This window comes from Gallus gallus, chromosome 7 (genome assembly GCF_016699485.2).
Source record: "Gallus gallus isolate bGalGal1 chromosome 7, bGalGal1.mat.broiler.GRCg7b, whole genome shotgun sequence".
NCBI classification, from domain to species: Eukaryota; Metazoa; Chordata; class Aves; order Galliformes; family Phasianidae; genus Gallus; species Gallus gallus.
Genome location: NC_052538.1, coordinates 20454792 through 20482638, shown reverse-complemented (window position 1 = coordinate 20482638; position 27847 = coordinate 20454792). Strand labels below are relative to the sequence as shown.

Below are 27847 nucleotides of genomic sequence, written 5' to 3'. Positions count from 1 at the left end.
ATGAAAATGTAATTTTTCTGTAACTGAGCAACACAAATTAAGGGAAAGATAGTTATGTTTATTCTAATACCACAAGAAATTATTGTAGATGATACAGTGAGAAGTCTATATCATTGAAAGAGAAGGTGTCCTAGGAATTTCTTGACAAATTCCTTTGAATTGAAGATTTACGGAACATTGAATTGTTCCACCGACAATTTTCTTTATTTACTATTTCAGATGCTTAAACTTATTATATTTATTTTTTTCATTGCCTCCAAAATCTTCACTGAAAAGTAAACAATTTTTTTTAAAAAACATCAGAATACTGTGAAAACATTTTATCAGTGACTATTCCATAAACTTACACAAAAATAGAAGTAATAACTAATCTAGTTTGAGATTTACTTGCAACATCAGCAATTTAAAGAAATTTAAATAATGTAAGGGTTCTGTTTTATTTCCATGTGTGCCACTTCACTAATCAGCAAAATTTCAAGCCATATCATCTGCTTTATTTTTCTAATCCTAAAGTTAGAGGTGAAGAGGAAATGCATCAATATCAGTCAAGGCAACCACTCTCACAACCCATTGTTCTTACTTTTAAATACCTATCTGAGTTAATTTATTTTTATTTTTATGCTGGTTTTAACCCAAGTTCTAATTCCATTTGATCTGATGCGCACATTTGGAACAATTTTAATGAAGTGGAGTTAATGTAGCTGTATGTTCAAATCAGAGAGATACTGACTGAAGCAGGCCTACAGTTAGATATCATTAGTTCTGGGTTTATATCTCACAAGACTATTTTAAAATACATTCTGTCATTTGTAATAAGATCATCAGAGACTTTGATTAGAAGTGACCGAAAGTATTTTTAAGCCCTTTCTTAAAAGTTTTCAAGGCTTGAAAAGTTTGATTCTGACTTCATTCTGCTACAGTGAAAGGCCTCTTGCCTAAATAACTTCAGTCTTTACTGGATGAGGCTAATCTCATCAGTCTAGTAATTAATCTCCAGTTGTGTGTATTTCTTCACCTAACAAAGTCTGTTATGAAACAGTTGAAATGTGAAGAGATTTGTTCAAGACAGTAATTTCAATCACAAATGCACTTAATGACTAAAGAACCAAGCTTCTGTGGGGAAGCAGTTTTGCTGCTATTCCTCTGATCTCCCTGACTGCCTGCTGATATAACAGCTCCAACACTTTGTATTTACAGTCCTCATATCTGAAGACCTACTTAATATGTATTGGGCAGGATTAGCAAGAAAACAAAGACAGTTAAGTCAGGAGTTTAACTATGTGAAATTGTGTATGTCTACAAATGTCTTATCCTTATAGATTTCTCCAGTCATGCCTTGATCTTATGTTAGGGACTGTTCTGACTCTCAGAGCTGTCAGAAATGTATCCATCTTTACAAACTCCTTCTACCTCCTCCTTTTGGCCAACATTTTCTGTATGCATAATAAAAGTTACTCATACAGAATTTGGCCAACTGTCCTGTGGTAAGTGATTCTATAAATCATCACAGCATTAGAAATGACTGTAAAATAATTTTTTTCCAAATACACCGAAGGAAGGGGGGCTATTGCATTCTTTTTTTTTTTTTTTTTTTTCATGTTTTTAAACCAAATCACTTGTGCTGTTTGGTTTCTTACAATGAAATATTTAACTTGTCACAATGATCATCAAACCTTAGGCCTAAGATATTTCTAAAGACCGATGTCAGAAAAAAGTAAGTTTGCAGTAAAGCTGAAAGGAAAGTAGAAACTATTTGTTACTTTGGATTAAATTTTTGGCAGTGTTTTTAGAGTGAGCTTTTAGAAAGTGAATGAATTTCCTTTAGGTGGTTTCACAGTATTCATTTGTAAGTAGCACAGTTGCACTGCTGATAAGGTATTTTGCAGAAAACAAAACAAAACAAACAAACAAACAAAACAAACAGAATTTTGTGGCTTCTCCCCCCCCCCCCCCCCCATTCACTTTATCAAACTTTCTTCCCCAGCCCATCACCTCCTGTTTTGGATTGACTTAGAGCAGCTTATTTTTCTTCAATTTTCAGCCAAAGAACTACCATATAATAGTTCACAACAATCTTCAGTCTCATTCACAATAAAAGCCAGGAGCCAAGTAAGTGCTTGATTCCCTCAGAGCTCACTAAATGCTTTCCATTCCTCTATGCATGAGTCTGAAAAACAGGTAAGGCATGCAAATGTAAGCAAGCTACACCATCTCCTTGTACATGAGAAAGCTTAAGAGGAGCAGAGAAGGTTTCAAGATAAAAGCTCTCCAAGCTCTCCTTTTAACTATTTAGCAATTGATTATCTGTCCATTTCTTCTGCTGCTACTGTGGGGTTTCAAGCTAGTGACCTTTAATCCATTTGTTTCTAAGTTGAATCCATTAAGTGGTTAGCACTTAATCTGAGTCTAGTAGAAGTGGGATGTTTCCATAGCTGTGAATACTAACCACTTACTAATGCCCTTCATATCCATGAGCTTTTAGTTGTGGGTTCTTTATCTGAGGCAGCGTTCAAAAAGGAATGATGCTGATGATAATGTTCGCATCTGTGGAAAAGCTTTTCTCCATGGATTACTTGCAGATTACTATAAAAATATGCAGGATGAAGGATCATGGATTTCAAATTTCATTCTGATCCTTGGCAGTGTGCTTACTTTGGAGAAATAGTACAGTAAGGTGGCAATGATTTGTACTGCTCCTTCATCAGCTGTTCCAGGCTCTTTATTTTCCAAGTCTGTGGTCAAGTAAACCACTATGATACCTGTAGCCTTTGTAAAATTGCATTCCTCTAATTTATCTCACATTTACATTTGGATGCTGAGATGTGGAGCCAAATTATACCTCTGTATTTGAGTAGCTGCTAGCAGTCATAGGACTCTCTAGAATTCATAATGGTCATCCTCTACTACAAATAGACCATTATTAGCCATACACTACAATTGAAGTCCTAGAGTAACACATTAGTTATGCCATCTGTCTAATCATTTAGCTCTTGAAGAAAGGCTACTACATTATAAAAGAAGCATTAAGTATTAGTAATACAATTTCAAGAACATAATTAGTAACTCTTAAGCTTAATGCGTCTGGTCCTCCATCTGCACTAGGTTGAAAGAAATTGCATATGTATTTTATTGATATAAAAGCAGGATAAATGAAAATCTGGTCCACTGTACTTCAGTATCTGTTTATATTGTTGCAGCAACGCCACAGATATTTTAAAGAGAAATAAAAGAACTTAGTGTAGTATATCCTGGTCCGTGAATTTGCTTTCTGTATTGTTATATATGTTATAACTATACATATTTTGCTGCATAATTCAAAGCACAATGTATGTCTTTATAGTTGAGTTCACTGTAAGTTTCTAAGCCGGCCAGGAGGCTGTGAGTTTAAGTCTCATACCAAGACTTGGACAGAAACCCAGAAGCGGTACCGCAATGCAGTATTAGAGATGATACTGCATTTGGTGTTCATTCTTTTGGATAAAATGTAAAGCTTATGTTTGCTCCATTCATCTTCAGTATTGGTTACGTGGAAAGGTTTCAAAATGATGCTTTTTAAAATGAACGTATTATAATCCTATTTCTTGGTCAGCTGTCATTTCTCCTCCTACTCAGTATTTAAAAAATCTCTTACAAGCTGTTAGTGAGCGCACAGTAGTTGTTCTTTTATGCATCTGATAGGTATAGCACTATTTTGGGAAGTACTTAGAGATGAGCATGAATGTATCAGGTCACATCCTTGTTTTGCACTTCTAACGCTCTTTTTGGGCTTTTCGGTTTTTTAAGAAACACTGCACTCTGAAGCAACTGTTAAGAGTTCTGATGATCTGGGGCACTGCAGTAAAGACACTACCATCTTTTAAATGGGCACAACAATTTACATGCTGCTGAGAAACAGGCAAGCTTGTATTACTGCCCAACAACTCTTTGCATAGAGCTGCAAAGGATAGAGATTCTTGAATTTTCCATCTACTCTTTTTACAAGAGTAGAAGACTGGAAAAGTAATTAACATGTATATAGGTCTTTAGCTGGATCTGGCCTTCATCCCTGGGCTATCTTAATGCTACATACAGACCTTGTTTCTTTATCTGCAGTCCACTCAACTTTTACTACCTGTCTATTTTTCTAATTACTACATAAACTATTTCCACCCAGTGAAAAAAAAATAGTGCATAATGGGTAATTTGGTTTCTAACGAAGTGTATCTTTGGAACTGAAGTTTTTCTCTTCGTAGTTAGTTTACAATTGTGCCTGAAAATTATCATAAGTTTTTTTCTAGAAAGTGTCACCTCTAAGGTCTGATGAATAGGTTCTCCATAGGAATCCGTACTCAGTCTTTTATTTCTGTATATATCCTTGGACTAAATATCACATCTGAGCGTGACTCAACTGTTGGCCTTGAGGTAATTCACAGATAAAAATTGTGCAAGAACACACTGATGTCTTCAGTATTAATTAAGAAACCATATTTGTCCTATGCTTCTGCCTACCTGGCTAATTTATACTCTGCCTGAGAGCATGCAGCTCAGGTCAGTGGGAGAAATAGTGCTTGGAGCAGTAAAAACTACTTTCAAAATGGCAACAATAATCCAGTTTTCCATGAAGCTGTCAAATGTCTGAAACTTACCATGTGTTAGACTGTACAGATGTACAGTTAGGAAAATCCTGATATTCTAACCCAGATTAAAACAGAAGCACCACTAAAGAAATTACAAAAATGAAAGAATGAGTGGAGGGAATTGGAAATGTTAGTCCAAAAATGGTTTCCTGTTTGTGCTGCTAATAATACCTTTAGAACTAGTGAATGTAAGTCAATACTTTCTCTTTGCTATACAGAAATTTAACAACACGGAATAAACATTCAGGAATTGTGAAAAAAAAAAGAAAGAAAGAAAGACATTTAAATTTTCTAATATTTTCTAAAAATTAATTATAAATTGTTTATAATTAAATAATAAAGTAATTATAGATAATTCTTAAATTTTTTACTTTTATAAATGAAAGCACCATCGATTTCTTTTCCTGTATTTTTTATGCAATACAAGGGATACTGTGGGATCCTGTAATATGTAGTTCACAGGTCTGTCTGAGTATTTTTAATATTCCTTATGAGGCGTGTTACAATAATATGCAAATATTATATTATGTATAAGAAAATACAGGACAAAAAGGAACTTAAAAGCCTTATTTCTCTCAAGTATTAGACGTTTGGAATCAATTTTTGATTTAGGTATTGTTTATTCTCTTTTTTGCATGTTTCATCTATTAATTATTGATTGTACTGATATTAATGAGAATTATACAATAGGGTTAGTCACATTTTCCAATTGAGAATTTTCTTTAATGGAATTAAATTAACATTTTGAACGTATATCCATCTTTGCTGTTGTTTATTTTTTTTTACCCAAGATTTTCAAGTGAAAACCATGATTGTAGGTCACTTTCACACAGAGGGTTGTGATACACTGGAACAGGTTGCCCAAGGAGGATGTGGATGTCCCATCCCTGAACGCAGTCAAGGCCAGGCTGGATGTGGCTCTGGGCAGCCTGGTCTAGTGGTTGGCAACCCTGCACACAGCAGGGTGGTTGAAACTATACGATCATTATGGTCCTTTTCAACCTAGGCAAGTCTGTGATTCTATGATAAAAATTGTAGTAATTTATTCATAATCTTTTCCTGTTTTGGCAGTTTGAAGCCAAATGTTTTGGATTGGTAGATGGTGCGGCCTTCTCTATTTGTCGAAATAATGCTTACTTTTTTCCAGCATTTTGGCTCCTTTGTTTTCTTCTGGCCTGTGCGTTTTCTTCACAGATGCCTTAACATAGGGCCACACTTTGCTTTCAGTACTTTTGTAGCAGTTCAGTGGGAGCTGATCTTTGCTTTATAAAGAGGCGGTTGAACTCTTGTTGTTTGTTGCAGGGCATGTCCCTTCCTGTACCCCTCTTTTCAATATAGATTTACTCTCAAGTTGTGGTGATAGAAGCACAGGTGAGTTTTACTGGGCGCACACAGCTGTGAGTTTCTCTTTCCATTGCCACACACCGGAACCCTAATTTCCTACATACTGGGAGCTTGGAGGTTAAGTTTATTTCCAGTTCTGTTGACTCAGATATAGTTCTTCACTTTCAGCCTCTTATTACTTCACATTCACATCTATATGTATGAATTTGTGGTGGGGATCTAGGTCATACGAGCACCTGTGTACGGTGGATGCAGCTGCATAGCCAGGGGCAGAACTCAAAGTGATTCAGGCTGGTCTGCAGAAACCAGCTGTGAAATTTACAGCTGATTCCCAAACCAGCTGCTAGCATGCTCTGTAGCACACCTAGCATTACCCTCTCTGGGAAATCCCTGTCCTGTACCAAAGATGATGAACAGTCTCTTGCTTATGATGAAGTAGCAGCAGCAGTAAAGAGAAGAGTTCTCCACTGAATTGAACTGAATGTTCAGATGTTAGTCACTACTCTGCCTTTCATTCTTGACCTTAGAAAACCTTCACATTTGAACGATTACTTTGACTGGGAGATTGTGCATGTCCACAGTGACACTTCTGCACTGCTCCTTGGCTTTCTGTAGAAATGTCTGTTGTTGTTTTGCTATACTTTCATGCAGGAAGAGATACCTGGGTATTCAACACAAGTTGTACAAGACTAAAAATCTAGTGCAATGTAATTAAAAACAGGAGTAAATAACAGTGCTGACCCAAACTATAGTAACTCTCAATGTACATGTCATAAACCAGACCTCTAGAAACATCTAACTAGGTAGCATCAAAAAGTCCCTAGTAATTTCTCTCCAGTTATTTTAACCACATTTTTCTAATTGATTACTTTGGAAAAAAAAATCTGAATGTAGTGAAACAGAAGCACATAGGAAAACCTAGCGCTGAAATATTCTATGTACAGTTACTGTACAGTGAACTATGTACAGTACATATTCTATGTACATCACACTACTTCACATCTTGTATTCTTACTCTGCTTCAGGAAAAAAAATCATTAATCTGACATTCTGCTATTCTAGAAATAAATATGCTTTTAACAAGATTGAATAGAAACCAAATCAATTTAAAAAACAAGAGGGAGCCTTCACTTTCAGCACTCTGCTCTGCTGAATCCATGTTTGTTTTGGCTAAGGTCTATGATTGAAAGGGATGTTAGCTCACCTTCCTACTCTACTTATAAGCCTAGATAAAAGACAGAAATGGCTCCAACCTGATTTGGCATTTTCAACAATTCCGATCAAAGTAGTATCTGTATTCCCTGTGTGGATAACTTGCCATCCACGATTTGCTTGTGTGGCCCTTTTGCATGCTTTCTGCCTGCTTTGTGCTATTTTGTAAGAAGGCTATTAGCCTTGTATGTTTGGAATAATCATTGTAATGAAAATGCTGTTTACCGACACAAGCTCAAAACATCGCCAAAAGTTTAATTTTGAAGATGTTACGTATTTGAATTTCCAACACCCTACAGATCTAGATTTATCATAGTAGAACAACAGTGTCCAAGCCAGTCTTCTTGAGTTCAAATTCAACTATTTATAATCTGGATACAGAGAAATTCAGCATTTGCAGATGTGATTCAGTTGAAATGTGAAATGTAAAGTTAGTGGGGTGGAACATGAAAAAAAATATCTCTGTTGTTGCTATCTCACAGTTCTGCCAAACACTATATTTTATGCAGGCTTATACAGTCATTACCGCTCAGTGCTTCTTATTGTGCTTATGTATTTATTACAATGCTTATATTTGCTTTCTCTCCATTTGGAATGGTCTGTAATATGCTGCTTCTCTAGAATGCCCCCACTCTCAAAATCTGAACAGGCGTCAGATTCAAATGCTATATCAAACTTGGTGTTTGACTTTTGGGTTTTTATTAAATGCAGAGCCAAGCCAAATTAATGCGGTAATGTTGATGGTATTCTTGTTTGATAGCTAGTGCTAGGCATTCCATTTGATTATAATTATATAATTATGAATAATTACAACCACAATAGTAAATACATCTGTAAGCCATTTAGTGTATTTCATATAGGCTGTACTAAAGCTAAAAATAACGTTAGTACTAAAACCAGTAAGTACAATATAGAAACTGCTGAATGTTGTCAGTTGCTCTGAAAATATCAATTGTAGAACAGTAGTGAATCTGTAGTTAGTCCCTGTCACCATACCAAAGATTTTTGTTGTAGAGGTTACATGAAAAAGATGGATAAATAAGCCTAAGTGGTAGCAATGAAAAGGCAACATTAGTATGTTTTGTTTTGTCTTTTTTTTTTTTTTTCTTCTCTATTATCCTTTGTAGATATTACTGAATGCAACTTCTGGGATTTAAAATTGCAGTAGATCCTCTATGGCATAATGAAGTGTAAAACTACAGTGAACTATTCAGAAAGTCAAGTTTTTAATTTCCCTAAATTTGAAGTTCAGGACAGGTTTTCAGAAAAGATCAGTGGTCATTTAGACACAGATTGGAGGCCATTATTTTCAAAACCTGTGCATGCCCAAAATCAAAATTCTCACAGTTAAAGAGCTGAGTATTATAACCCAGTAACTTTTATTGAAAACCTGATAATGAACCCTTTTCTTGACCTGAAAGGAAGGTGATTTCTCATAATTCAATCATTTACATTTCCCTTCATATCTTTTGTTCTTCCTTTCCCCCTCAAAGCGGTAGTAATATTAAAGCTGAAACGAGCTTTATGCATGGAGCTAACTGGGAACATCTCAAGCAGTTTTTTGCATGTTCTTCCTCTTGCTTAAAGACACAAACATCTAATGACTCTTAAGACTATGGCCCTAAGATCCTAAAAAATACTCAAAATAAATTGATTCAGTCACCACTGATGGAAGGCTGATATGCTTTGCACAAAAACAAAACAAAACAAAAACAGTTTTAAACTTGATACAACTGTAATTTTTAATTCTGCATGCTGCTGCTATGTAAGGAAAAATAATTGGTAACCTAGCAGAAGAGGACAGACTCAGAACTCTTTATTTTTCTTAAGTAATTTTTTTATTTCACAGAATATAGATAATGTGCCCATGCCAGATAATAATGAACTTCCATAATTATTCTTTACTCCCTCTGAGAATATTCCTTTGCAGATAATGACCAAGAGATTGCATAATAACTTTGATCCCTGCTCTTGGTTCAGTATTGCAGTTCTGGTATTTTATTTCCATACAATGTAAGACACTGTCAACCTATAATACAGGTATGCATGAAGGCACCTATACTGCCTAAAGTACTAAAGGGAAAGTTTCTGCCAGACACACCCAGGGCAGTAGGAATTTGAGGTGACGCATAGTAACCTTTAGCCAGACACCTCGCCTTTTTGCTGCATTTCAGAAAGGCTGAATAGGTAGATTTAATGCAATTGTCAACCCTGGACTCAAAAATGGCTTAAATTCAGCATTACCAATTTAAAAATAAAACACTTATTTTTCCCAGCCAATAAACTTGATATCTTCTGTGGTATCAATGGAATTAAATTCACTGCCTTGATCTCCCAAATTTTCTATTATATTCTTTTTCATTGGTTCAAGAAACAGGGAGAAAGTGGTTGTTTCAGTGAATAATAAAAATGCCATAACACTAAAGATTAGGTTTCTAGTCAAGATAAAATTACCTCAGTTTTTATATATCCTTTAAGTTACTTCACTCTCATTGCAAATTGTACTAATATTGAATATCTGAAGAATTCACTGATCATCTGTGTAAAAAATTCTCAAAATAGTATATATTTAAAAAACCTTTATCAAACTTCTTTTTAAATATCAAATATGTAACTATCAAATATTTTCAAACATTACAAATCCAAATGAAAACGTAAGTTATTTGAAAGGATTCTCAGAAATGAGACCTTTTAGTTTGCAAGGGATTAGGTTTGCATTTCTTTTGATTTAAAGACAATTTCTGCAATAATGTTAGTCATAAAGGTCGTTTCATAATACCTGTTTGTAAAGATAACTCTATTCTTCTTCAAAACACAATATCGGACACAAGGTTTAGAAGCACCACGATTTTGGCTCTTGGTCACATTACTTTACACAAGTCTTGTAGAGCCAAGTAACTTTAGCTGTTTTTCTTTATATAAACCAGGCAGCATTTGTAGTAAACTGTTAACTGGCTATCTGTCAATAACCACTTGGTCCAGTCTGAAGAAAAAAAAATTGTATTTACTCCTTCCTTTAAATTATACTTAAAAAATTAAACTATATAAAAATATATCACATGGTGCTATGCACACTAATCTTGTGTAGAAAATGAACCACATAAAGGTAGTTACCCTGCATTTGACAATACATCTACTGCACTCAGTAATAATTGCAATCATACTGCCAGTATGTAAATTTCTCATAGACTTCAGTAGAAGAAGGAATGTCTTTGCATCTAAGTTAAAATAAAAACCACACATAGTGAAAATAATAATAAATAAATAAATAAATAAATTAAAAAAGACCAAACCAGAAATCCTTACATAGTACCATACTGTAATGCCTGTCTTTATCACAAACTTTTGCATCATCAAAAATAATTGATTGTAAGGGCAGTCAGCCTTGGAAATGTAATCACAGGAACTGCTGTTGTACACTCACAAGATGCTTTTATTTGTCACATGGGAAGATAGTAAAAGACAGCTTCTTTTAGATAGTTAAGCAGGTTTTATAGAAGAACTTTTTAGCATTTCATTGATGATTAAAAATAAAATCTATCATGAAACAAGCAGACTGAAAGTGTCAAATATGCAAGCAGTAGGGAGAAAAAATATTTTAATAAAATTAAAAATATTGTCAGTGCTATTTTAGTCAGTGGAAGTATATTTAATGAAGCTTATCAACAGCTTCAAGCAGCAGTTGAACTCATTATTAGTAATACTCATTAAATATGCTTTAATTGTCACATTGTGTATGTTTAGCAGTCCTTTTTTCTATATAAAGAACTGAAAGAAAACAGGGAATGAGTTATGGAACTGAATAGGCTGCCAGGGCCACCAAGCTGGGGTGACTTAACCAATGAGATCATGTCTCAATTTTCTTTTTTAATATCCTCACATGGAATCACATCCCTAAATGATGGGTATTTGAGTGGGAGCATGGCTTAAAACTATGTATTTGTCAACACCAGAGCAGGGTACTCTATGCTCTGCTGCTTACACATTATGTCCCACTTGTTAGGGCCCTATTCCAGCAGGGTGCTGAATGCCATCAACAGCGGCCACCAGAGGTGATGAAAACCTGTTAGAAGGAAGGTAGTGCATGCTGATACTGGTTATAGTGTTGTTTGCCAGCAACAGACCAAAGAAAAAAAAAGTGATAACTCTTCAAAATAGCAGATTTCTATCCTCCCTTCTCACTAACTTGGAAGAAAGGGGCTAAGGTAAATCAGTTAGGAGGTATATGCATCATTACTTGAAGAAAATATGAAATAAAATGTGGCAGAAGAGAAATAGAGAAGAAAATGCTGGGTTTATTTTTATTTATTTTTATTCTTATTTTCTTTTTGCCACAATCTCTGTAAAGAGATGCTGTTGGCAACAAACTTTTTCTTCCAAAACAAGAAAGTGTTTCAATGGGCTTGCCTCACTACTAAAACCACAACAGGAATTCTACACAGTGTGAAAATTATTTCTCTTTTAAGATCTGTTTTTGGCACATCTCTAAAGATGGGAATGAAGTGCTTAATAATGTATACAGGGATGCCTTAATTGTTTGCCAATGGCAAGTTCCATTAATCTCCCAGTATAAGATAATGGATGGATTGCTTCCAAAACTTACAAGAAGACTTCCACTGCAATTATCTTTATCATCAAGCTGTCCAAATGATTATAGTCCATGGTAAAGTAAGCATTAGTAGATCTGTTTTCTGAACTCAAACACATTTGTATGAAAACCAGGCAGATGCCTAACAGACTAGACAAACTGCCCACTAATACAAGAAAACACTAAGTACGGCATACAGTTAGTCACAACATAATGGGTATCAGCATGGGATTTATACCATATAACACATTAATAATGACATTTGGAAAAAAAGCTTTTGGTAAATAATATATAGGCTACAATTTCAGCTATACTCAATGTATAACATAAACAGGATTTCCTAATGCATGCATAAATGTACCTAAGTTATATCAAATTTCATGTATAAAGTTTGATATAATATTGAACAAGAGAAGTCTGTAAAAGTAGTACAGTGTCAATTAGTATAATAAAAGATGTGGGAAATACCTACATCTACTGAAAAAAAAAAAAGAAAAAAAAAAAAGAAAAAGCAACTAACTCATTAGTTATTCAAACTTTCAGGAGGGTATAGCTGATAAACCCTCAATAGCAGTCAGAATACTCAGAAAATGACTAGATATATCAGGTTACCAGCTGGCTCAGCAGGAGATCATGACTGCACTCCAGTGCAAAAAGAATACATAAAAGAGGAGAAATCAAGGGCAGGCTACAAAGGGGAATATAGAAACACTGCCCAAGCATGTGGGGCTGGTCTTAGAAAACTAAAAGCTGAGCTAGACTTGAAACTCCAGGGTTATCAAGGGCAGCAAAAAGAGCTTCTGTTGTTAGCTGTGTTAGCAGTAAAAGACCAACAAAGTTTAATGTGAGCCTGCAGCTGAGCGAGAGGGGTGATTTACTGACAGTGGATGCAGATAAGGCTTATGTACTTAATACATTCACTGCCTCATTCTGGGAAACATTGGTGTCTTGAGACATGGTTCAATAAAAGCACAAACTACTGGTGGAAGAGACTTAGGGATCCCTTGAAACATGTGATGTCCAGCTCAGTTGTACTAGCAGGAACATAGCCAGGACTATTACCCTTCCTCAGATTTGTTATATCTCACTAGAAACACTGTGGACCCGTGATACAAGAGTGCTATAGAGTGCTTTCTGAAAGCAAACAAGTGAGTGACTGCTTTTTAAAGATCACCATGTGAAACTAAGCCATGTTACATGTTATACATATTGTGCCAGTTTTTTTAAAAAAATGAAATACAAACAAATGGTGAAATCCAAGATGGGAAAATGTTAGAATCCAGACTACATTATGAGAATATCTGTGGTTAATATATCTAAACCTGATGGTGAAGATATAAGCTAGCTGAAACTGAGCAAATGTGCTCTATCCTGCAGAAATGTCCATTTTCCCAGTCCTCACAATTGTAAAGGATCGTGGAGGAGAGTCTCCATTATACAAACCTGTAAAAAGTGTACCAAGCTAGACTCTGATGAAATTTCAGTTATTTTTTGGGTTGTCTATAGAGAGGACTTTGTCTGTCTGGGGATGAAATAAGCCTTTGTTAATTGTACGATGCAAGAAGCCTAAGTTAAAAGACAAACAGTGCTCATATATGATAAAGTTTTGCTTTCTTTTAAAATATTGATGCAGTTTAAGAGTGATTCATAAGCTCTGCCTGACTGATTCATGATTCTCCCAAATAAGTGCTACAACTATCACAACAAAATCCAATGTGAGAGTTGCAAATGATAAGTCTTTTCTGTTTGGGAAAAAAAATGTGATTTTAGCAGCCACTGAACTTTCTTAACCATACCTCCTACTTGGTTTTTTTTTTTTTTTCCCCTTTCTCTTTTTTTTTTTTATTTATCTGGCAGTTCTGTTTTCTGAATCAAATTTAAAAACAGTGGTGTCTGAGCTCGATACAGGGTTTAGAGGGGAAAAGATGAACAGCACTTGATGTCACATTTGCTTTCTTTAACTCTGTGGCAAAAGTAGGAAACAGTTTGGCCCCTTTACCATTTGAGAATAACCCTGGCTGTCTCTATCCGCATAGCAGCATTTGAAGATCATTGCATTCTCTCCAGCATACGATGTCTCTAGAAATTTCTCTAGAAATTCTCCTTTATTACAGACAGGACAGAAACATGTAAAAATATGCATCAGGTTCGGATGTCTTTCTCAGACCTGGCCTGTGATCTGAGATGCTGATTTAAGAATAATCCCTATTCAGTGCATTTCCTATTAAAGATTGTTTTTCAGAACTACCCCGTGCTGAATATCTTCTCATATTCTGACTCTGTTATGCATATCTTGGACTCAGTCACAGAATCACAGAATCACCAAAGGTGGAAAAGACCTCCAAGATCATCTAGTCCAACCTTCTACCTACCACCAATATTTCCCCACTAAATCTTGTCACTTAGTACAACATCTAAACGTTTCTTGAGCTTAAATGTGGAGATTGGGATTGGTGAGTTTTTGGTTGATTGTTTAGTTGGTTGGGGGTTTTTTTGTTGGTTTAGTGTTCTTTTTTTTCTTTCTTTTCTTTCTCATTTATTTATATATATACAATGCTCTTATTTATACTGGGAAATACAATTAGTACAATACAATCTTTGTACTATCTTAGAAAAGGCAGGAAGGCAGTGCAAGAATTGAGCAGATAAAGACAGTTTGGAACTACAGTCTTTTCAGAATAATAACAGACACTTCATTAGTCAACCAGCCCATTTGGAGTCACTTTAATTTACTGTTCAGTTAAGGCTTTCCATGATTGAATGCATTTAATATGAACAATGCTTTAATTCTAAAACTGTTGTGATCTATAAAATATCAACTTGTGATGGAACAGGGAGTATTAAAAGTTGTTATATGTCTTGGGAGGCAGACGTTGCATTTTATAATATATATATGATACATATATTTGAAAATCTAGTCTTAAATTTACATTTATGTGTAGAAGTTCATGTGAGTAATTTCTTTTGGAATCTCAGTTTGACCTTAATATCTACGATACATTAGTATCGTCTGATATTTTAGTGCCCGTGGTCCCTAGGGGCAAAAGAAAAATCTGGACAATCTACTTTCCAGGTGACAAGGTGAAAGATAGCTTTTTCTCTGTCATTTCAACCTAGTCAACATGTTCTCTTAAATTCATCAGCAAGTGGAAATAAAGTACTTTATTCACAAGTTTTTTTATTGACAGTAAAATGATCATAAGGAAAGGGATTAATATGAAAATACTATTTAGAAAGGAAACAATTTACTTAGTTCCCATGGAACAGGTACTCTTACACATAACAATGTAAGAGAAATCATGTTTGGAGGACAAGCAGCCACCCAGATTGCATTTATCTGGCTAATGATTATGTTCTGCATATGTCAGGTTCTTCAGAGACATCAACACTACTACCAATTTTGGTTCCACGGGATCTGATTCTTCATAAATGAGATCAAAAGATAACTATAAATGAATGTTAATAGATGGACACAGTACACAAAAAGGCTTCCTCAGCTGTAATATTCTTGGTTTGTGTACTTCTTTAAAAAAATACAGTTGAAGAAGAGTTATCCGTGGACGATACATTCCTTCCCGCTTTCCAGTCTCTAAATAAACAGTAACTTAGGGAAGGGTGAGGCCCACCTGCACATAGTACCTGAGGTAAAAACATACACTTAACAGACACTAATTTTGTTTGTAGCCGGAGCAACAGTTACTGGTTTTTAATTAACTTTTTAGGCATTGGAGAGCAGTTCCTTAGATCCCAGTTCTGCTCCTAGCGTGAGAGAATTGATTTCGCAGTCTAGGGATACAGAGAATCCACATCTCAGTACAGTTCTTTTGACTACCCAAAACCAATGCTAACCCTCTGGTAGTGCTCTCCAGAATTTTTCTTTGAGACTGCAAATAAAGGTACTAAAGCCACTTCTGTGCCACTTCATATGCTTGTTGCTGTAGGAAATCAACATAACTTACAGAAGCACTAATGATGCTCTAAACCATGAACCAACACAGCCTGGCTCAGGATTGGCACTATACATAGGATATCTTTTCACACCAGCTCATGTGCTGCTCCATTAAGCCACTGGGAAGGCTTAGATATTGATTTATAGATATCTGGTTTGGTACTTCTAGACCTCAGGTTTATCCTCTGTCAGAATGTGAGACATTGTCAAAGGGATACAAATGGTCTCCAGAAAATAATCCTGTGGGGAAGTGCAGAGGGTGGGTGTTGTTGGGTTTTTTTTGTTTTTTTGTTTGTTTGTTTGTTTGTTTTCTTTTTTTATGGACTTGGATGTTGATTTTTTGTGTGTTTTATTATGCACAAATAATGTCGGACACTTGTATTGGAAAAAAAGATAAAATTGTCCTTTCATTTGTTATCATTATTAAAAGTGACCTGGATTTAAGATTTCCCTCCTTCCTCACTTGTGAATTGAAAGCCATCTTTTCAAGCAAGTAGACAGACTGCCAGCGGTGTTTTACCTTAAAAACCACAACAATAGGATTTATGCACTACTGAGATTTATATTCTTTTGAAACAGCAAAAAGAAATGCTTTCCTGTACAATGGTCATAAACATGCAAAATACTAATGAGATTATCCAGCATTTTTTTCCAAAGAGGAAGGAGTAAAGCAGATTGGCACAAATGAGTTTTGAAAGGAGGAAATTTGCAAGCTATTTTCAGAGGCACACTTGCATTGATTTGAATGAAAAGTAGCAGAAAATGCTCTAAGTAATAAATAATCTTAAAAGGGCACCAGCTTTAAAGTCTGAGAACATCTGCGAATAAGTGCTTTAGAACATGTCTACTAGTAATGTAGATATATTTACATGATGATTAACTGCTTTTCAAGCAACCTATGTTTAAGAGGAAGAAAGAAAAAAAAACGTAAGTCTATCTCTACTGTGAAGACATCTCTGTCTTTCTATTCTATGCATTAAAATCCAGGCATGTTTTGGTTGTCTTATGAATGAAAGTGATATAAGGCCCTGCCAGCAGTGGGCTAACAACGAAAGACCAGGATTTTTAGTGCTGCAAGATTTGAAGTTTGCAGTTTAATGCTATGAAAGCTGGAGGCACACAAGCCAAGCCCCTTGTCTGTAAGAATTGTTTTCTAGCTCTCAGGTCATTAAGAGTTTATCTGAGAGCAGAACGATTAGTTACAGTCTAGTTCCATGTGTTTGCTTTGAAGAGGCCAATATTTCAAAAGCTGATAGAGTGCCAAAAATTACTCTATTTGGGTATTGTGATAAATCCTAATTTCACAGCATTTGATGTAACTTGTCTATTGTGTTTCTGTGAATTGAACACTTAGGAAAGACTTTCTGGTTTCCACTGCATTCATGGCAGAACAGAAATTTAAATGAGGTCATGGCAGAATGGAAAAGAAAATTTTTATTCACTATATGCTATGAAGGGAGAACAAGGATGGGAAAGCAAGAACTTTCAGTAAGGAGGGAAGTACTGAAGGCAGATCTGACTTCTGGCCTAAGCTTTCTTCTTGTCAGTTCCACTCAACTATCAGTGATGATACAGTTAATAAAGTTGACATTTAAATACCATCTTTAGGTTTTCATGATATGACGGCCCTTCTTTGATAACGATGAAGCTGGAATATATTCTTTTTCTAGCTAACACTTCAGCATTATCATAGAAAGTATTATCAAAAGTAGCATAATTAAATCTGTAACTGGAGTCTGGTTAATGAAACAGAAAATGGCAAGAGAATCTCCCCTATATAATGTTTATTTTGACATTTTTTATTGCATTTCTGTATCCCCTTTCATGATGTTTACTGATAAAGTTTCATTGTAATTATGGTGAAAGAAATTAAGAAAATCAGAAATGAAAGTGCCACATTATATCAGGGGGTTATTTCTAGGGAGCTTAAATTAGGGTATCTATGTAAATAGCAGAGGTCAAAAAGCACCTATTGACTAACTATGGCTAGAATTCTGCTTTCCAAATGACATTTTAATTAAATTTCCAAAAGATTACTCAAATACATGTGCTATTTTCTTTTTAAAAATACCACAGTACACTAGAGTAAAAATTCAAGATGTACAAAATTATAGCACCAATAGTTCTCAGAAGTGTGGACTTTCAGCTACACAGACTATGAAAGCAGCTGTAACTGTAGATCTCCACTGCCACTGTCATGCATTTGCTTTACTTAGATCTAGATTTCCAGCTACACTTCTAATCACTTTTGAGATACGAGTTAGCAATTTCCACAGTCAGCTTAGTCTTGTTAATGTGAATCCTGTGGTGCTTGATTGAACTTCTTCATACTGAGTTGGGAATCTGGGAAGGACATGGACTACCTAGCATGTAAACTGAGACGAATATGTAGGGAACACTTTAAAACAGGACTTGAAACCACTAAGATAAGATCTAATCCACATCACTGTTGTCTTTCCATTGCATGAAACCAGAGAGAACAGCAACATTATCAACATCGGTACTATTCAAAGTGCAATGTTCTGAAGACTGTGTAATACAAAGTATGCATAAGGCTGCTATTAGAGAAACAGTTGCTCTGGTGATATGTGAGCCAGTTTGGTGGAGAGGATGAATCAATCAGTAACACAAATCAGGAGTATGGAAAAACTCTCTTATCAGAACGTAACGTTAGAAAGGACACAAATAGAGAATGGAAAGAGAGCACAATACAGTTATGTGAAACTGCACAAAAACAAAAAAGAAAACACCGGACTAGTAGTATTTCTTGTCTTATAACCGAAAACAAAAATGACTTTCACTAAAACTGAGAGAAGCGCATTGAAAACAGATAAAACCTTTGCTAGGCAATGCCTAATTAAAAGACTAAACTTGTCTTCATAGAATATTATCATTTTAAATGGCTTAGAAAAACTTTTAATTTTGAATATGTGTAAAATAGCATGCCCTTCTACTGCTATTTGGCTCCAAAATGTGATGCCTCCCTTAACTGTTTTCTAAAATCAGTAATCACTGATCCCATCTAACTCAAACAAGGGAAATTTCTGTCCTTTGTTCAGTATAAGTTGACCCAGTGACTTTCTGAATCCTGTTGTGAACCTGTACTATGGAAGTCCAGAAGAGTTTACCCTGGGTACTGTACTGAAGTACTCCTGATCCACTAACTTGCAGGTTTTCAGCTGTGTTGTAGAAGAACTTAGAACTGGAATTTGTCTAAATTCCACACTTTTTTTTTTTCTTTCTATTAAAGATGCAGTTGCTGAAATAATAGTAGTTGAATTCTTATTTATTTGTTAAAATGAGATATATCTGATCATACCTATTGAATCTTTCATCCTGACATAAAGAGAATAATTTTAAAGATGATTTAATTTTGTTCTCTTCTATTCAGATAATTTCTATCATTAGTAGGAGCAAATGAAAATGAAAAAAAAAAGTTTTTTTTAAGCCCCCCTTCTTAAGTTAAATTCATCTTAACTTGAGAAGAAAAAAGAAATATAATAGCCAACTATCTGAAAAATGTTGTTGAAATTTGTCCATAAAGAAAACTGCTTAGTAAGAGGTAAAGCTGCTTTATCATTACCATTAGAAATCCCATCAGAAATGTGAATAAGTAGTGACCCACAGATCTGGGCAGCACAGGAACCGTAACCGAATGGGGATGGGTGAATGCTATACTCTGACCACTGAGGTATCAGCATGTTTGTCACAGTGCTCCCTGCTGCAAAAACAACAGAGCTGAATGAGACAGTGAAAAGTTTTGTCTCCTTGGGCAAGTATTAAAACCTAAAGTAGAAACAAACATTACACTGTAGACACAAGAAAAGGGCATGCATTTCTAATATTTATACCTTCAGTAACACACTGTATTTGTTCCAAGAATATTTATTTTTAAGAACACGTGGACAAAGTGTGCAGTAAGGCAAGTTTTTTGGACATTTTGTTGGTGAAAAGGTAAAGCTTTCTTTATCAAAATTCAGTCGGGTACTATTTCTTAAACGAGCAATTCCTGTGGTAGCAGAATATTACATACTGATTTCATTAATTCACCCTTATAATCAGCTCTGGTTTAGGAATCCACGGTTGTAACTGCACTGTCTGACCCTTGTGTCAGAGCTAATCTAAGGGGTCTTGATATACATGCAGGGGTCTTTCTTTTCAGTTGTAGTTTTAATTGATTGGTAGATTCACAGCATTTAAGAAGCACAAAGAGGTGAAGGAGTGCCTTGCTGAAGTCTAGATGACGAACTTCTAAATGAAGTCCTGATCTTTCTATTTAAGAACGCTAAATAAGATTATGACTTTGTCAGTATGTTTATACTTTTTAGAATAAATTTTAGCATCTTATCCTAAAAAAAACCCAAAACTTGTAAGGTCTTAAAAATGTTAGTTTGGAACCGTAGTGTGTTTTTAGAACAAAAATGTTTAATTTGCAGTTAGTTGTGGCAAATTACATTTCTCAAACTAGGTATGTGTCAAGGTTTGTAAGTGCTCAGCAAATAACAGCTTAATCTTATCTTACCTCAAAACTATATCCTTCTGCAGTGCTCCTTATCCCTAGAATATCTGATATTTATAGGATAAGCTTAAATGATCTCCTTATTTTCCTCTAACAGCTATTGTTTATAATCTCAATGCTTAGATACACACCATTGTTGTCTATAAAGCATAGGGAAATTAGTAAAAAAAATGTAGAGTGGGATTCAATCCTTTGATTATCATATATCCATTCTCAATCCCAAAATAATTACACTTTTTATGTCAAAAGCTTTACAGATTTACCACCTCGAGCAATATTTTACAGCTGTCAAAAATGATTTATGCAATAATGACTTAAAGTCCAAAATGGAGTCCTCAAAGGAAGAGCTGTCAAACATTTTCACCACAAATAACATTATTAAAATAAGAATTGATATTCTGTATAAACAATATTTTACGTTCAACTATGAAAGAGATCATATAGTTATATAACTTGTGGAAATTAAGTTGCAAAATAGAGAGGAACATAGTGTACAGCTGCTTTGATATCAGAGTATAATTTTTGAATTAAACAGATGTTAGTGCCTTATGGGCAAGGTTTAAAAAAAAATATGTTTCAGAATAATAGTTCTTGTGCTTTTATCTTTTATTTTTTATTAAAGAGATATTTACATTAAAAAAAATTTACTGAGTCTTTAAACCCATGAGTAGTTCCAATGAGAACTTGTTGTATAATGACAAACTATGAATTTAGACCCTTAGTTTTGGCATCCATCTGTTCCTATTAACCGTTTTTCTCAGTAGTCATTAATATTTTTAATAGCTAAGTAATTGTCTACGGTGGCAGTACTCCAACGTGACAGGGGATTAGAATAACCTGAACAGCCTGGATTGCACAAGTAGCCTTGTAAAAGGAAAAATGTGTGAGAAGAAATTCAAGCAAAATGTAGGCTATATTAACAACATTATTCTAATAAAAATACTACAATGAGAACTAGTAAAGATGTTAGCTACAAATGTTAAAGACTTCTGAGGATGAGGTGTCAGTACAGTTGGGGCAGGGCTTGCTGGTTATGTCAGTAATTCTGCCGTTCCACATTCATGCTACCTCCACAATTCTATGAAACCATTACAGATATTCTCCCCCTCTTCTCTACGATTTCCCCATTCTGCACAGAGCAAATGGAAACATGCCTCATTACATGTAACGTATTTATAAGCTATATTCATTTTTAACTGTTGTATCTTGTCTGCTGTATTTAAAGCAGTGTAGATTCAAACAACCGCCATTTTCTGAAGATCAGCCTGCTGCCAAAATCCTCCCGTTCTTCTGACCCCTTCACTTAAAATGTGCGACCTGGCCGAAAAATTAAAACAATGAACAGCAGCATTCAATATTGCATCATCAAGATGTTTAAAACTCAAAATCTTGCAATTTTTTTCAATTTGAAGTAGGCTATGGACAGTAGAGAATGTTAGAATCCTAACTCCCCATATCTATGAAATAATGTTTTTCTGGTAAAAGAAGATCCTTTTTCGTTGAAGTTTAAAGCTGAATAATTTTAAAACAATATGAGGCGGTATTTAGAATTTAAAAGGAAAATAATTTGTTATATAATGATTCTCTTTTTGATCTCTGCTTGTTGGACTTCTAATGATAGTAGTTTTGAAAGTGAGGACATATGATTCCACTCATATTTGAAATACTAAAAAATTTCTTGGAAACACTAAAATTCTAATATAATGAGTTGCTATATAAACTAAATGATGGTGTGGTAGGAAATAAGCTTTTATTTGCATTTCACTGCGCGTTTATTGAGGACTTTGTAATAAAGCTTTCAGACACATCAGTAGTTACCACCTTAAGCCACTTGACACCTTCATGAGCTGTCTTCTTCATATGTATGATTAAGTATTTGAAATATTACACAATAGATGGCTATGAAATATATCTGCATGTAATGCCAAATCAAACTTTCAAGCATCGGGCAGTTCACTGAAAGAACTTGGGTTACTTATGTGGAAAAAGTTACATGTCTAACTGTGCCGGTATTGAGCTCTTAAAATATTTTCATATTCGCTCACACCACACTATGGAAAATAAGCAACCAACCAGGCACTAAAATCTCAAATGTTTAGCAATTTTGTTAAATTTGTTCTGCTTCAGAACCGAGGGAAAGTCTTTATTAGCTGTCACCACTCTGTATATTTTTCTGTATAAAACACATTTCCAAATGTTAGATGAAAAGCAAAGTATATATTTTTGGTAATTTATAATAGCTATGGAATATGCTTACAAAAATTTATTATATCCATCATACGAGCAATTTAAATTTCATAATACCACATCAGCTTCAGAACTTTTTCTCACATTTTCTACAGAAATTGAACATTATGTGTACCAAACAGAAAAATCTATATATACAAATGATCAAGCTGTCAGGGAGTTACGAATTTGAGTGCCAGATCTATCTGGTATTTTGTCAATTTTTACCTATAATCAGTGACTTAATATTTTAAATGAAATTTAATTGTTCAAAAATCATCTCTATTTGTTTAAATTTAGCACAGCATATAGTGTACAATAAATGAATTTCACATTTTGGCCAGTTAATTTTTCAAGAATGTGTCTAGAAATATTATCCATAGCTTTTTGAAATTACCTAGCCGTTGAACATACCGTTCTTTAAATCCTTCAGTTTAAAGAAACTTTTCACAGAAGTGAAGTTAATGAAAACTCTTATGACTTTTATGTATGAGATTGTTTACAGTGAATAATCCATTTATAATGTACTTCAAAAAAAACAAACAAAATATTTACAAAGTGTATAGCAATTTTTGTGGACAGTTTTGCTTTGATTTGCCTCAAATAGATTATAGTGTGTTGTATGATGCCAAGACTCATCATATTTAGAAAAACACATATTAAGGTTAACTGTTGGATAAACAGTACTTTAGTTAAGCACCTTTCCTATCCCTCAGTATTTTGGAAGTCTGAAGTGCTATTCAACAACCAGATCTCAAAACAATGCTCCAGGCTTGTGGCTATGAAAGTTAGCAATGACATTCTCCTTTTGCAATATTATTTTTAACACATGCCAAGTTAGCACAAACACAGGCTAAATGTGTACAGACACACAGTGTCAGATCTCTTGATAAATCTATGTTCAAGGAACAACTACAACAATCAATCTTGAGCAAAATCTACTACAGATCACCAAACCAGCTTTAAGAAATAAAGGACACTAATGAGAATATGTTAAGAACATTAAATATTGGTAGTGTGGGCAGAGTGAGTGGCCTGAGTCCTATCTGAATTACACCTGCCCAAGCTAAAAATAATATTATGATTCTCCAAGATAACAACAGAATTACTAAGAACATGGTTTTACCTCTGTGACTTTAAAATATGAGAGCATCTTTTGCATGTGATTCTAAAATTGATGCAAACAAAACACTGGCACTTCTCCAGAACTAATTTAAGCTCAGTATTTGAATATGAATTTCCTTTTCCTTCTCTCAAGAGCACATACAGAGCAAGAGACAGAGTAAGGTACACAACACATTCATTATTTGGATTTGTTTGAAGGACAGATGTTTCTGCAAAAAACACTGGATAATGAGAAATAGAAATAAAAGCCTACACATAACTATTAGGTATCATAGTAAGTTTTCATGGGTGTGCATTTTTTGATCAGCAAATACAGTCATTTATTCATTTCATGCTCTCTCACTGGGAAGAAAGCATCAGCAAGGCATATTTAGCCACACTCCCTTATATCAGCATATTGTTAACAGATACTGTATCTTCACCAAAAACCAGGAACACTCTCCGCTCCTTAGTTTAACCATTCCATTTTTTTTTTTTTTACTATGCCAACATAATTCTAAGATAACTTCCGGATTCAAATGCAGATACTCCAAATTAACAGTATCTCATCTCTAAAAAGGACTAGTCTTTTTCTTTACAGGCTGATACTTTCTTCATTATAGGTCAATTTTTTGCTACTTTTAAACCCATTGTGTTTTTCCAAATAAAATACTGCATTCAAATCATGCATTTGCTTTGTGTGAGGCTGGCAGAATTAAGACCTGAAACTTGTAAGTCATTTTTACTTTCTGTGAGCTCAAATAGTTCATAAAAATTAACAGTCACAGGATTCTTGCTTCCTGTTATCTTTGCACTGTAGTAGGGTTGTTTACTACAGGAAATTTACACCAAATTTAAACCTAGAAAACTTTTGTTCAACAGTTGCAGATGCAGTGCTAACCTCATTCAGCTGTTACCGTCAGCATACACTGATATACTCTGTGCACGCACTACTATCAAGGAAAATTCCCTTATTACTATGCTGAAGTGTACTTCACTGGACTTCAAAGGAATTATACCACTACTCCAGGGAAGGGTCTGGCCAGCAGACACGTTTTAACCAGATAATGAAATACGCAAAAAGTCTTGACAATTAAAGCAGACTTTACCATCTTTGTGATAGTAGGTGACTTCCACTTTCCTCTCCTCTGACCCCAGCAGTGCTTGAGCAATTTGAGCAATGTGATGTCTTTTGGTCTCTGGTCCATGAAGAAAATCACAGGTGCAAGGTTTTTGCATGACATCTGGCCTGGAGAACCCGGTCATCTCACAGAACCCATCATTGCAGTAGATGATAGCACAGTTTTGCACTCTAGCATTAGCAATGATGAATTTTTTATCTGCAATAAAAGAAAGTTATGCATTTTTTAGTACTCTTTCAACTTTTCATAAAGTGTTGATTGCACGGATGGATGCTAAACAACCACTTTTTTCACTGGGATGCCTGAAATGCAGTGATTTTCAGTCATTTTGTTTATTTAATTTGATCCAAAGGTTTTAAAGCAACTTCAATAAATTTAGAGTACATTAAAAGTGAAGATAGTTGTCTTTTAAGGAAATAAAACCAGACTACCAGACTGTGCAATTTTTCACAAAACTTCTCAACTTTAATTTTCTTTCCCTTCGTAGCTACAGTGAAACTCAGATGATGAGGAGGAAGGTGATGAGCACTGTCCTGTCAGCCATGACTCCACAAGAAGTCATTAAAAAGTTAGTATTTTTTATTTTTTTGGAGGGCAGGGGGGATGGCTGCGAATAAGAAGGAAGGGGGTTCTACACAATTGAGGAGCTCTTAAGAAGAGCAACCACCTGAGTCTATTAAGTCGGGATTTTCATTGAGTTGAGTTTATAGTCATTGTTTTAGCAAAGATATCTGGAAAAGAACATGATAAAAATTTGTTTTCTGTGCTTGTTTTAAAGTTACACTTATAAAAGAAAATATTCCTTAGCAAGAACATGAAATTGAAGGCACACCAAAATCAAAGGTTGTGGCATTTGAAACATTTTTTCACAGTCCACTGAAGTTCTGTGCCTTAGTCCAGCACACTTTCTTATATGCTCACCTCAGAGAAAAGTTCAGAAGTTGTCATTTGACTGTTATTTCATTTGTCACTGTTTACCACTATAACACATTACTCCTATTTTAATTATAAATGTACTGCTTTGATACATTTATTGTCAATAATGCCAATTTCTGCTTACTCTAATCACACTAGAAGTTCCCTCTCTTCAGAGGGGACTTGATACCAAGGTAGCACTACAAGTCTTCATAATTCTAAAAATATTTTGTCTTTTAACACTGAAATATTTGGAGAGATCTCATTTTTGCTTTTTCCACTGTCTTTCAATCATGTTGAATTTCCACTATCACTTGTCTATTTGGTTGGCAGTGGTTTATATTCAACATACATAGTCTACAACATAAAAACTTGTCTCAAGTAGCAACACTAACGTAGCATTTTTTAAAATTAGGACTATAAAGTCTGTCTTTATTTTATTCTCAAATAACATAAATATTAAATTGCTAATGTGTGTCTAAGTATAAGGAAGTACAAAAGCTGGAGTTAGCTGTAAGAGTTTGCACTAGACTGATACTAAAAATATGCTAAATATTTAAATAAATGTACATATATAAAACTACCGTTTCTAAATGAAATTCATTTTAAGCATCAAGTGTTCCTTCTTACTGTTAACAGTAACCCAGAGTTCCGGCCAGGAATACCACTTCAGCTTCAGCCTCCTTGACAGGTAGCAAACCGCTGCATTGGAAAAGATCTCATAGACTCTCTGAGGATGCATTTGCACTGGTCTGATAGATATTTAAGGCTTCCATAAACAAAGCAAATATCTGACAGCTACATTAAAATGCAGTCATGATGATAAGGTAAGAATATTTTCCATTTAATAGCTCCTTTGCATATTATTTGTTTCCTCTAAATCAAAGGCTGCTTCTTCTGCTGTGTTTTGAAAAGACAATGATAACTATTATTAATTATAAAATCAATAAATCTAACCAAATTTCTCAGGCATTGTATAGACAAGCAAGATTGCAAACTTTGTGTTACAGCCATCTCTCTAGTTCAGAAAATGGTAAGATATAACTTCTGTAGTTACACATTACAGATGCAATCAAAAATAAAAACTGTTAATAGAAACGGGAGAGAAAAAAAAAAAAAAACGACAACACAATAATTCAAGTCAGTAATCTGCATTCTAGATCAAAAACAGCGTTACTCCTGCGAGGGAGTAACCTCCTCACCTCTGGGGTTTTCTTTCCAAGCGACAAACTTAAAATAGTCCAGAGCTGCTGTCCGTTTAGTCACAAGCAGAAACTACTGTAGCAAAATAGATAGAAAGAGAGAACTTACTTTGCCCTTCAAATTTTCGTATGATTGTACCCAAAAATGTGTTTTGTGGTGCCACATGGCCTCTGCGAACAGGCATGTTTGTACAGATCTTCGGCTTTCTGTGCACAAGGACTTCTCCAAGGATCTCCTACACGGTTGCAGCCCCGAGCACCGAGCCAGCTACCCTTTGTGAGAAACCATCGTCCTCTGGAGCTCGGAAATCTCTTCCCATTAGCACCACTTCTAGACACACGCTTTTCCTATCGGAGTCAGATCCATCCCCCAGTTCTTTCTTTTTCTTTCTTTCTTTCTTTCTTTCTTTCTTTCTTTCTTTCCTTGCTTTCTTTTCTATTTTTTTCCCCGGCGGACCGTGGACGCTATTGTCTGGGGCGGGTAGGGGTGGGGTAAAGCAGGAGGAGGTGGGGGAAAGATTACGAGGGTAATCGATCTCTAGCACCAAACATCGCCAATTTTCCAAAGCAAATGGCTGTGACCCGGCAGTTTCCGACGCTGTAGCGATGGTTAGAGGGCTGGAAGACTAATGTTGCTCCGCTGCCAGAGGGAGTGACGTTCCCCCCCTCCGGGTTTCACCACGGCGCGCAGCAGCTCGGATTACTCAAGCGTGGCTTAGCAAGAGCCAGCCAATAAATCTCTTCCAAACTCCGCGACAAACAGCGGCATCGGGAAAGAGCTACACCCGGCCCCGCCGCGACGTGCCGCCTCCCCCGCCGCCGCTGCAGGGGGAGAGAGGACCCAGGGCGGGGGGGGCTCCGCTGCCTCCTCCGGTCCCAGCGGCTCCGCCCGGCCCCACCGCTCCTCTCTGGGCTCCCGAGCGTGTGCACGCCTCGTCTGCGGGTGGGGGGTGCTACTGGGGATCAACATGCAGAAAAGGGACAACCGAGGCCCTCGAGATCCGTTCCCGTCGTAATGAAAAGGCTCGTC

General features: G+C 35.5%; 1 protein-coding gene across 5 annotated transcripts in view; it reads right to left on the bottom strand.

Annotated features, from left to right (window-relative positions):
- KCNH7 (potassium voltage-gated channel subfamily H member 7) overlaps positions 1-27523 on the bottom strand; it is a 205257-nt gene extending 177734 nt beyond the window's left edge. For 3 of the 5 annotated variants that reach the window (XM_046943828.1, XM_040703799.2, XM_040703800.2), the window contains exons 1-2: positions 26927-27523; positions 24668-24898 (exon numbers count right to left, since the gene is read on the bottom strand). In XM_046943828.1, the coding sequence (XP_046799784.1) occupies positions 24668-24898; positions 26927-27002 (307 nt within the window). In that variant the 5' untranslated portion in view covers positions 27003-27523. Of the gene's footprint in view, positions 1-24667; positions 24899-26245; positions 26358-26817 lie in introns of those variants that run through there. The other 2 variants (XM_040703802.2, XM_046943827.1) reach the window with 2 other exon arrangements.
- Positions 27524-27847: the final 324 nt, after the last annotated feature.